The sequence below is a fragment of the Pelophylax lessonae genome (genome assembly GCF_965119305.1).
Source record: "Pelophylax lessonae genome assembly, chromosome: 7".
In the NCBI taxonomy this organism is placed as follows: Eukaryota; Metazoa; Chordata; class Amphibia; order Anura; family Ranidae; genus Pelophylax; species Pelophylax lessonae.
This window is the reverse complement of record NC_138774.1, coordinates 223,006,354-223,018,432: the sequence shown is the minus strand read 5'-3', so window position 1 is coordinate 223,018,432 and position 12,079 is coordinate 223,006,354. Positions and strand designations below refer to the sequence as shown.

General features: G+C 47.3%; 1 protein-coding gene across 1 annotated transcript in view; it reads right to left on the bottom strand.

Annotated features, from left to right (window-relative positions):
• Positions 1 to 12,079, bottom strand: part of MED27 (mediator complex subunit 27) — a 550,125-nt gene that overhangs the window by 206,161 nt on the left and 331,885 nt on the right. Inside the window, exon 4 of the mRNA XM_082263750.1 lies at positions 4,694 to 4,787. Within this exon, the coding sequence (XP_082119876.1) occupies positions 4,694 to 4,787 (94 nt within the window). The remainder of the gene's footprint in view (positions 1 to 4,693; positions 4,788 to 12,079) is intronic.

Genomic DNA, 12,079 nt, shown 5'->3' with positions numbered 1-12,079 from the left:
GACTCAGATAAACCCCTATCTTTCAGCACCTAGCGTTCAACAGCCAAGCCATCAAAGCCAGCGACTGTAAAGTAGGAGGATTCAATCCGAAGGGGTGGACTAAAACGCGTTGGAGACATTGCCTGGCAGGAGCACAGGCTGAGACTGCCATTCATTCTAATAGCAGTGGGTCTGCACTGATGTACCGCTTAATGGGATTTATCCTTTGCCTAACAGTTGTTTGGAGTAGAGATAGACCGATTATCGGCAACACCGATGTATGCACTTTCCCTGATATATCGGAATCGCCCCCTGAGGTTAACGATATTGGCGATATTTAGGGAAAATGCATGTCCTGGGGTGATGCCTGCAGCTAGAGGCATCACCCTGGTACCGGTGTCTATAGCCGACGGTCGGCTGACTTGTAATGACAACCGATGCGGCTGAGAAGCTGCTCGGCTGTCATTACAAGGAGCGGGAGGGGACGCCCCCCTCCCGCTGCCTTCCACGGCTCACCTGGGTCTCCCGTCCCACCGGTAGATCCGGGCATCCTACCACCACTGCCGCCAAAGAGAAGACCTGGTGTAGCATAAAGATGTGTCCCCGTGAAAGCCGGTATCCCTGCCGCAAGTGCGCATGCGCGGTCTCCATGTAAAAAACCCAGGACATCACTTCTGGGTACTCGGCGCCGAATTAAAAAAACTGACAGCATTCAAAACAGCCAAACTTGGTGTTTTGAATGCTTTTCAGTGCCGAGGAGGGGTTTGGGGTCTTTTAGACCCACAGATCTCTCCACAAGAGTACCTTTAGAAAAAAAAAAAAATTTTTTTACATGGCCGATACCGATATCTGATGACCAAAATATCGGAATCGGCATTAAAAAAACGATATTGGTCACACATTAGTTTGGAGACGAGATGAGCCTTTTCCCTGGCTTGTACTCTCAGGGGTGGACATAGGGCTACTTTCCCCTGTCGCCTCTGCGGCACACAATTTTCATTACGGGTCAATGGTAATAAGGCCATTTCCTCTGTTGACAATGCTGCTAGTGTAAAGGGATTTGAGCTTGGAATGGATCGTCCCCTTACACAACATAGCCTTGGATTGCTTTAGGATGTCAAACAATATACGTTCACATTTTAAATATCAACTTGTGACAATCACTTCAAGAAATATTTTGTAAAGAAAAGTTTTGCCTGCTTCAAACCGCATTTACAATCTTCTGGGTTTCATAGCACCCTTTACTGTTCAGAGTAAGATACTTCTAAGACAGCTTACTAAAACACAGATACCCCGTTACCCAGGAGAAACAGCAAAGATGGGAATCATAGGAAAAGTCCCTGAAAGCACTAGAACATCTTTGGATACTGCACTCCTAAAGTTCTGCATCCCTAGCAACTTGACTTAACTGATGTTCATCTGTTATGATCTGCACAAGCTTTGGATTAACGCTTTCTAAAATCTGCAAGGTGTCACTTGGGTTTAGTCACTGTCTGCCAAGCTACTAAGAGTGTATGTAAAGCTATCTCATCACAACTGGTTTAGTTATAGAAATCATACATTCAGTGCTTAGATTAAAACAGATCCGATTAGAACTGAATACAAACCCAAGTTTCAATTTCATCCTGTACGGGATTATGTAATGTCCATTGCATTCTACGTTTATATCATTTTTGGCAGTAGCATTGGTGGATTAAATTGGAATTAACCTCTAAAAATGAAGAACTGATAGGAGCTAAGGTGTTTTGGTAAGAGAGACATTCAAAGTATGTTCTGCCCAAAATATTTTCTTACTCTTAGCAATTTTTTTAAAATGTGTAAAAAGAAAGTCAGTGTCAATAAAGAAAAAAAAAATAAGGGCCACTATACACTAACAATAAATATTCTAGAAAATGATCTTTTAGGGGCCCCTTTTCCTCCTTGTCCACAATGAGTGATGAGGAGACCAGGTCCATGAAAGCCTTTTACACCCTTAGCTGTGTGTTATTATCCATGATTTACCCTAATTTCTGAAAGGTACACTAATGTAACTTATGATCTAAAGTGCTTTACATATTTACAAAATCATGTGATGAGTGGAGGATGTCTCTTTTGCTGAGACCCTTATCAAAGTAGAAGAGTCTTCAATTAACCAAAACGCCTAAATCATTGCCACACAGACAAATTAGTAAAAATGTCAAAAGCTGAAAACTTTAAAGTCAAGATCAGTTTAAATTGTTATACTGTATAATGAGACTTTTAGCTCACATAATAATACTGTATATACTATACATATCTAACATACTTTTCACAAATACTGAACTTTTCACAGTTCTGTTTACAAAAAAATGGTTGAAAAAAAACCTTTACAGAGGTTCCTGAAGGAAAATCTTCAAATACAGATTTTTCCCAATGTCTGAATGGCTCATATCTAACTAGCCAACTTGCAAAATTAGTTTTCCTGTGACACACTGCTGTGAAATCACTGGTGTGCTGTGACTATGGAAAAAGTGAAACTGTGTTGTCACATTGCACAGCCCCGGGTTTGAAAAAAAAAAAGGAAGCACTATTACCTACAAATCGTCACCTAAAATGAACTTAAGTAAAAAGCAGTATAAGGGTTTATATTTGACATGCACTTTATCCCATTTTGCAGCCAATAGGAAGCTGAAAGGCCAAATACTGGCCATGGAAGTTGTGGTTAATATCTGTTTAATACGTAACCTGGGTTTTGGGGATGCACAAGTGCTTTAAAGCTAAAACTAGCATTCAAGCAGCCACCTGACCCAGGGGCAAAGCATTTGACCAGTATCCTCTGTATTACCTGGAGCTAAGATCAAGGTGGAGTAAGCTGATAGAGGTTCACTTAAAGGTCTAGTCCTAAAATGCATCCTTTGTGGTCGAAATGTTAAAAGAATTGAAAGTCTTGGGTGCAGCTGCTTTTCTACCTTATGCTAAAGTCAGATTGCTCATCTTAGCACTAGGTGTGTCTATCATTACAACACTGCAATGATACAAAAAGAAAAAAAACTGCAAGGGTTCAAGTGAGGTGGAACTGTTGCCCTGATTTTACAACCGTTTTACAGCTACAATGTGCTAAACAGGACAAACCCAGATCCTGATTTTTTTATATTCCCACAAAAGCTATGGCATTGGCGTTTGAGCAGAGAAAGGACCCTTGTTTTTCTAACACAGTACTTACGTGAAATTATATGGTAAGCTTAAATGCAAACTGTGCTTAGAAGTGTTATTTAACCGCTTGCCGACTGCGCACAGTATATTTACTGCGGCAGTCGGCCCCGGCCAGGCAGAGTGACGTAGGTCTACGTCGCTCGCCTGTCACTCCTTCCAGAGCCAATAGCGGGCGGGCGCGCGCCCGCCGAGGCGCGCGCCCGCCTCGGCTCGTTCACGGAGGAGTGCGGGAGTGTGACTGGCGGACCCGATGTCCGCCGGTCACACTACGATCGCCGCTACAGCGGGAGAAAGACAGAGCGGCTTGTGTAAACAAGCCACCTGTCAGTTCTCCCTGTGTAAAAGTGAAGATCAAACAGTTCTACTATGTAGAACTGTTGATCTTTGTTTTTACACTAGTAGACCTGTCCCTACACAGTTAGAATCACGCCCCTAGGACACACTTAACCCCTCCCTGTCCAATACTGTTAACCCCTTCCCTGCCAGTGTCATTTTTGCAGTAACAGTGCATATGTATAGCACTGATTACTGCAGTAATGTCACTGGTACCCCCAAAAGTGTCAAAAATGTCAGTCAAGGGTCCGATCTGTCCGCCGCAATGTCGCAGTACCGCAAAAAAAAAATCGCAGATCGCCGCCATTACTCGTTAAAAAAAAAAACACCAAAAATGACAAAAATCTTTCCCTTTGTTAGTAAACGCGATAACTTTTGCGCAAACCAATCAAAATACGCTTTTTGCGATTTTTTTTACCAAACATAGGTAGCGTAAAACAAATTGGCCGAAAATTTTAAAAAATTTTGATTTTTACATTTTTTTTTGGGGGAATTTCATATAAAAAAAAGTGAAAAATATTGTTGTTTTTGCAAAAATTACGCTCTTTTTTTGTTTATAGCGCGTGATCAAAAAATCGCACAGGTGATCAAATACCACCAAAAGAAAGCTCTGTTTGTGGGAAAAAAAGGACGTGAAATTCGTTTAGGTACAGCGTCGCACGACCGCGCGATTGTCCGTTAAAGTCACGCAGTAAAAAATCGCAAAATAACCCCTGGTCTTTTAGCAGGAAAATCCTCCGGTGGTAAAGTGGTTAAGGCATAACATATGGGAAAGACTACTTCTTGTATAAATATATATAGGTACACACACTGCCCCTGTGTGTGTGCACTCATTTTAAAAGGTCAGTCCACCCGGTAGCTTTTAAACATCTTGAGACTCTTTGTGAGATCTCCCTGCTAATTTCTCAGGTCTGCATACCATTACAAGGGTTTCCGATGCTCCTTGCTGGATTTATTTTATATTATGAGGAATGTAACAGGAAGAGCTAGAAAACACAAAAAGGGGAGGGAACACATCAAACTCACAGGTGGACAGAAATAATGTATGACCCACAAAAGGCCAGGGACAGACTAGGCCCACCAAGCTTCACAAATAACAGACCCTTTGGGAGCATAATCAATAGCTTAAAAGCTTTACCAATGAAGGGTTAGATCATGGAAGCCAAATTAGGAAGAAAACATGTTTAGCTGAACAGCACATGGAGCTTACCAGCAGCATAGCCGACGAGCCATTGGGTCTTGATAAGTGGATGGTCATCTCTGGAAACATGCGATCTATACGGCTAATGACATCATCGATGTAACTAGGAGTAAGGACACATGGATTACTATTTGGATCTTTCGAAGCTGAAAATCACAGGGTTCAAACACAAAGAAAATGATATAATTCACATGTTGAGTACATATTGAACTGATAAAACAATAACTGGGTATTAAAGGGAACATATATTAAAACGGAGATGACCAGCGCTATGGAGTATGTGAAATAAATAAATATTAGAAATTTAAAAAAAATCAAGATAAAATTAATAGGTGTAAACTGCCACCAACCAAACCCTAGGATGAAAGGGATTAAAGGGAACGCTTCCCAAAACTGATACATCTAGTTTGAGCACATGTTGGAGATTAAATGTGATAATAAAGTCTATTTTTTTGTTTAAAAAAAAAAAAGCATGTCATACTTACCTGCTCTGTGCAGTGGTTTTGCACAGAGCAGCCCAGATCCTCCTCTTCTAGGGTCCCTCGTTGGCGCTCCTGGCCCCTCCCTCCTGCCCCCACAGCAAGCAGTTTGCTATGGGGGCACCTCAGCCAAGCCGCTGCTTTTTTCCAACAGAGAGCAATGGCTTAGCCCCACCCACTCTCTCCTCATTTACTTACTGACTTTTATTGACAGCTGACATTGTCCAGGGCAGCCGAGATTCTCGTGCACATCGCTGGATTGAGATGGGGCTCAGGTAAGTATTAGGGGGGCTGCTGCACACACGTGTTTTTTTTTTTTTTTTTTTAATCTTAATGCACTAAATGCATTAAGATGAAAACCTTCTGCCTGTACAACCACTTAAAGTCACCTTGCAATCTCTAAGGGCCCTCAAGGAACCCAACAGATTGATATATGCATCTGAGCTTCCATTTCTGCATACTTTTGCCACCAATTACACATGTCCTACCTTCACATACTGTAAAAACTTAAAAAGAAAATGTTTATTTTGAGTATTTAGCTATAAAAGATAGTACAGATTACTAAAGAACATTACAGTGGCTGCAATTACAAAGACGTAAACAGTAACTGTCACACAACAATTGGAGGTGAGTGTGAAATCCAGTAACAAGTAGGCAGTTTGCTTTTCCTTCAGTTTTGCTCTACGCATTGCTTGTATGCATTAATACATTTATAACAACCCATGCCTGTCTATTATATCTGCATTAGCTTTGCGAATAAATAACCGTGTCAACATCAGCTACAAATGTAGCGTGGAATGTAGTTCCAAAAGGATTTTTGAATTACTGCCAGTATTAGGACCCATGGAAAACAAAAGCAAGCCTCTTGCGATAAACATTTTTGAGGGCATCCTCTATGAATATATACATTTAATGTAGGGCGATTGTGTTTTTTGGACAACACTGCAAGTCGTCCAGCAGTGTCTTGCATTTTTACAATGAAAGGCAAAGGCAAGGTTTGAATTTTTTTTTTTTTTTTTACTACTGTCACAAAGTGATTGTTAATTTCTATGCACCACAGCTTAGCGGTTGGAATGCATTTAGGTAAAAAACCTATTAGCTTTACAACCACTTTAACCCATGTGAATTCAGAATGCCGGCATTCGACTTTGGTGGAAAAGTCCAGGAAGATAAAAACGGAATTTTTGTAAAATCTTACCTGTAAAATTCCTTTCTCTGAGTCCTCCGACAGTCGCCGCCTCTTCATATTCGTCACAATGGGGTAATTGACCTTTCTCCGTAGGAGTAGCTAGGCAACAGAATATGTCAATATTAAAGCTTTTAACATATCCCACCCCCAGGGGGTGGTCCCCTCAGTCAATACCCTCCTACTTCCTGTATCCATACCTCAGTTTCAGTAGAATAGCAGTAGAGTATATAACCAAACCCCAAAAGAGGGGCGGGGGCGGCGACTGTCGGAGGACTCAGAGAAAGGAATTTTACAGGTAAGATTTTACAAAAATTCCGTTTTCTCTTACGTCCTCCGACAGTCGCCGCCTCTTCATATTCGTCACAATGGGGACGTCCCAAAGCAGTGCAAACATGAGGGGTGGGAAACGCAGCCGCGCCTAAGGCAACGCAGTCTCCACAGCAGAAACAAAGGAACCTTACCCAAGGAAGGAAACCAGCTGGGTAGCATGAAAAAAACTTGCTCAACAGGAGAAAAAACAAATAACCTAGGGATAAACGACATCCCAAACAGCCAAGGGCCCAAAAACAAGGGACCCTAAGGTACTGCCGCACTAAGAACCGTGCGGTCAAAGAAAGCATCTGCCGATGCCTGAACATCCACTTTGTAGAATTTTGAGAAGGTGTGAACGGACGACCAAGTCGCCTTACACACCCGGGCCACAGAAGCCCGATGCTGACAGGCCCAAAACGTACTCAGAGATCTGGTAGAGTGCGCCTTCACAGGCATAGGGGGAACTTTCCCCTTCAGAGCATAGGCCTGTTCAATGGTCTGTCTGATCCATTTGGCGATGGTAGAAGCCGACGCCGCCATGCCCTTCCGAGGTCCCTCTGGAAGGACAAATAAAGAATCCGACTTGCGAAAAGATTCCGTCGATTTCAGGTAAACCCCGATCGCCCGAACAACATCCAGGGAGTGCAAATCCACCTCCTTCGGATGTTTAGGCTTCGCGCAGAGCGAAGGCAAGACAATGTCCTCATCGAGGTGAAATTCCGAGATCCTCTTCGGAAGAAAAGAAGGGTTAGGTCGCAAGACCACCTTATCCAAGTGAATGACCAAATACGGAGATCTGCAGGACAAAGCTGCCAGCTCCGACACCCTGCGAGCCGAAGTGATCGCCACCAAAAACGCGACCTTCTTGGACAACATAGACAACGAGATCTTCCTGATCTGTTCAAAAGGAGCGTGTTGCAACACGGACAGAACAAGGTTCAAGTCCCATGGAGGCAAAGGTACCCTCCTAGGAGGGACCAGATGTCGCACCCCTTGAACAAAAGTGCTAACCAAGGGGTTAGACGCCACAGGGCGTTGAAAAAGAACGGCCAGCGCAGAAACCTGGCCCTTGATCGTAGCCAACGCCAAACGCTGGTCCACACCCGTTTGAAGGAAAGACAACACCCTAGACACCGAGTATGAGCGAGGGGGATACCCCCTGGACTCACACCAGGCAAAATAGGCCTTCCAAGTACGGTAGTAGACTTTCCCCGAGGAAGACTTCCTTGCGTTGACCAAAGTGTGAATGACCTCAGGGGAGAGACCCCTATCCTTCAGGACCTCGGTTTCAACAGCCAGGCCTCAGAGCCAGCGACTGTAAATCAGGATGGAATATCGGTCCTTGAGACAGAAGATCTTCTCGAAGAGGCAGACGCCACGGAGCGTCGACCGCCAGATTCGCGAGGTCTGCGTACCAAGACCGGCGAGGCCAGTCCGGTGCCACTAGAATCACCGTGTGCGGTTCCGAGGTCAACCTGCGAAGGAACCTGGACAGCAGTTGAATCGGTGGAAATGCATACATCAGTCGATACTGATGCCACGGAGCTACCAACGCGTCCGAAACGTCTGCCCGAGGATCGCGCGTCCTTGCCACGAACCTTTCCACCTTGTTGTTCAGACGAGACACGAACAGGTCTACCTCCGGAAGACCCCACTTCGCGCACAACATCTGGAAGACATCCGGGTGGAGGGACCATTCTCACTGGTCCAGGGTCTGGCAACTCAGATAATCCGCCTGCCCGTTCTCCACCCCCGGAATGTGAACCGCTGTTATCGCCGGGACGCGTGTCTTGGCCCAAGACAGAATGTCGGCCACTTCCCGAGCCGCTCGGGCACTCCTGGTGCCCCCTTGTTGGTTGATGTAGGCCACCGCCGTGGCATCGTCCGTCTGCACCCGAACCGGACGGCCCTGCAGCCTGTCCGTCCAACGTCGAAGGCAGAGATTTATCGCTCGCAATTCCAGAATGTTGATCGGAAGGGAGGAATTCCTCCTCCGACCAAGTGCCCTGGGCGGACAGAACGCCCAGAACATCACCCCAGCCCGACAGGCTGGCATCCGTGGTGATCACCGTCCATGAGAAAGGACGAAAAGACTTGCCCCCCGACACCGCCGGGGACTGTAGCCACCACAGAGGATCCCTTCTGGTACGAAGACTCAATGAAATCTGAAGATCCAGAGATTGCGGTTGCCCGTCCCACCTGGACAGGATCTCCGCTTGGAGACCCCGCGTATGAAAACTGGGCGAAGCGCCGAGACCATCAATCCCAAACATCGCATGCACGTCCGGAGTGACGAGCAAGGAACGTCCCTGAGGGACGTGACTTCTTCCTGAAGTGTCCTGAGCTTGTCGTCCGGTAGGAAGACCTTCGCCTGGACCGAGTCCAGGATCATTCCCAGGTAGGGAAGACGAACCGACGGGCACAGCGTCGATTTTGGAAAGTTCATCGTCCAACCAAACTCCTGTAGAGTTTGCATCATGACGGACAGGTCCTTCACCAGACCCTGGCTGGTTGCAGACCGAACCAGAATGTCGTCCAGATACCCCAGGACAGAGATGCCCTGGGCTCTCAACAAAGCTAGAACCAGTGCAAGCACCTTGGTGAACACCCGTGGAGCCGAAGCGAGACCAAAGGGTAGCGCCACAAATTGGTAATGAACCTCCGCAATGGCGAATCGAAGGTACCTCTGATGACCCTCGAACATCGGAATGTGAAGGTACGCATCCTTCAAGTCGATGGAGGCCATGAATTCCCCCGGAACCAGGGCAGCCACCACCGACCGCAGGGATTCCATGCGGAACTTGCGAACCCGCACAAAGCGGTTCAGAGCTTTTAAGTCCAGAATTGGACGTACCTTGCCCTCCTTCCTGGGCACAGTGAACAGATTGGAATAGAACCCCCTGAAGATTTGAGGGAAAAAATCTGCTCGCCGGCCGAGAGAGAAACTCGATCTTGTAGCCAGATCGAACGATTTCCTGAACCCACCTGTCCCGAACGCGGGCCAGCCAGGGTTGAAGAAAACCGAGCAAACGTCCCCCCACCCCAGAACTGGGTGAGGGCGCCCCTTCAGGCCGCATTGTTATGGGCAGCGGATCCGGACTGGCCGGACTTCTGCTTACCTGTCCACGGCTTCTTTTGGGAGCCTTGACCTCTGAATGGTTTGCCCTCATAGTGCGACCGAAAGGCACGAAAGGACCCCTGAGAGGGTCTAAAAGAAGCATGCCTCTTACCATGAGAAAACCCAGCCTCGTGGGATTGGGGCAAGAGCGTGCTCTTACCACCCGTGATCCCTTTCATCAGCGTATCCAAGGGTTCGCCAAAAAGGCGAGATCCCGTATAGGGTAGATTAGCCAAGGTTATGCGAGAAGATTGGTCCACAGACCAACACTTCAGCCAAATCAGGCGGCGCGACAACACCGCCACGCTGTGCACACGTGCAGCCAACGGGACTATATCCAAGTCCGCATCACACAAATACATGACACCCTGATGGATTTGATCCACCATAGCCAACGTCGCCGGAGGGGCAGAGTCAGCCACCAGGACGCGCCTAAGCACCTGCGTCCAATCCGCGACAGCCTGAGCTGCCATAAGTGAAGCAAAAATAGCTTCCAGTATGGAACCGGTAACCGAGTAAGTATGGCGGGCAAGAGACTCCAGCCTCATGTCCGTGACATCCCGGAACACCGGGGTATTCTCAGCAGGAATCGCAGTGGACTTATTCAAAACTGCCACCGCGTGATCCACCGGAGGTGGCACACACCAACGTTCATCAGTAGCGGGCGTGAAAGGATAACACAGCTTGAACCTACTCGGCACAGCAGAAGGCTTCCGTATATTGCGCCATTGTTCACTAACAGCGCGCTGAAAATCCTCAGTGCAAGGAAAAATCTGCAATGATTTGCGTCTTCGCTGCGTCCCATAAGAGGCCAGGACGGCAGGACGACATGGTTCATCCTGCAAATGCAGTGTTTGTTTGATAGAAGCAACCAATTCATCCATGAGTGCAAGCTCTTCAGACGAGCCAGGGGGGGGAATTATCAACCCCTTCAACTTCTGCCTCCCCTGCAGACCCCACAAGGTCCAGGGACGAGCGGGACCCCGACAAGGTGACCCCAGCCATAGCAGCCCCATCACCATCGCCCTCTGAATCAGAGGAAATTGAAAACCTGGGCCGTTTTGTGGATTGAGCAGCCACAAGCATCTGCACCTGAGCAGCAAGGTTAGCCACGACAGTAGCCAAAACATCCCCCGCGGGGGAAGCAGCAGCAGTCCCCTGGCCCCCCACTAAGGTGGGAAAAAATTTGCTTTCCTGAGAATCCATGCCCCCAAAAGTGTGTAGGAAAAAAAGGAGCACTGTGCCTTTAATATCGCGGCGAGCGCAGCCCACCGCACACACAGCACACACCGACCCACACAGGGAGAAACACAAAACATAGGCAAGGAATACAGGGATAAGGAAGATAAACCTGGAGAGACTACTCAGGCTGCTGCACCGATCGCTGTTCTCAGGGTAAAGGAAGCGATGTAACACAGACCGCTCCTATAAAGCCTATGGAAGGCTCCACAAACATGGCCGCCAGTGAGGGACTAGCAAAGGCAGAGCATGCAGCGCTGACATGTGGCCCGAGCGATCGCCGCCAAAATGGCGGCGCTTGGCGCCAAAAACGCCGCTCCTAGCACATAAAAATGGCCAGCATATGCCTGCAGCTATTAATAAAATGGCGGACCGCAGCAGCGGCCGCCGCATGTATGCACCAACATGTATAAAATCATGCCCTACAAGCATACAGCATGTCACACAGATAATCACACAGTTTTAACACTGAACAGTGTACAACAGCCCCCCTCCTTGCAGCCCACAGCAGCATGAAAACAGACAGGGAGCCCAACAGTGTGAAACAGACATGCAGGGTTACACAGTCCCAGACTGACACCCACTAAACAGACAGGTCCCCACACAGAGTACACTTACCTTCTAAATGGCGTGGGGAACCCGCACAAGCGATCAAGCCACTGCAAATGGGACAGGGAGAGTCACAGCCAGGACGCAGTAGAACTGCGGTGCGAAACCGCATGGCGTCTAGTGAGGTAGCCACCTCACCACAGCATCCCTGCAGCGAACAGGGATGGGTCGTTCACATATGCCAGGAAAAATACCTGACTGAACGCTCAATGGCAGGCTGGGAAGCCACTGGCCCACAACCTGCGACCAGGGGGGCCAGCCCGAGACCCAGCCCGCACGATCCTCTTCATCAGAAGAACTAACTAATGCTGACAAAAGTAACAGCCAAGTAAAGAGAGAGAAAAAACACTCAAATAAAATCAAAAAGAAGATAAAGGCTGAGACAAAAATGCCCCAGCACAGAAACAGCCAGCTAACTCCTAACAGCTAGTCAATGAAACTGAGGTATG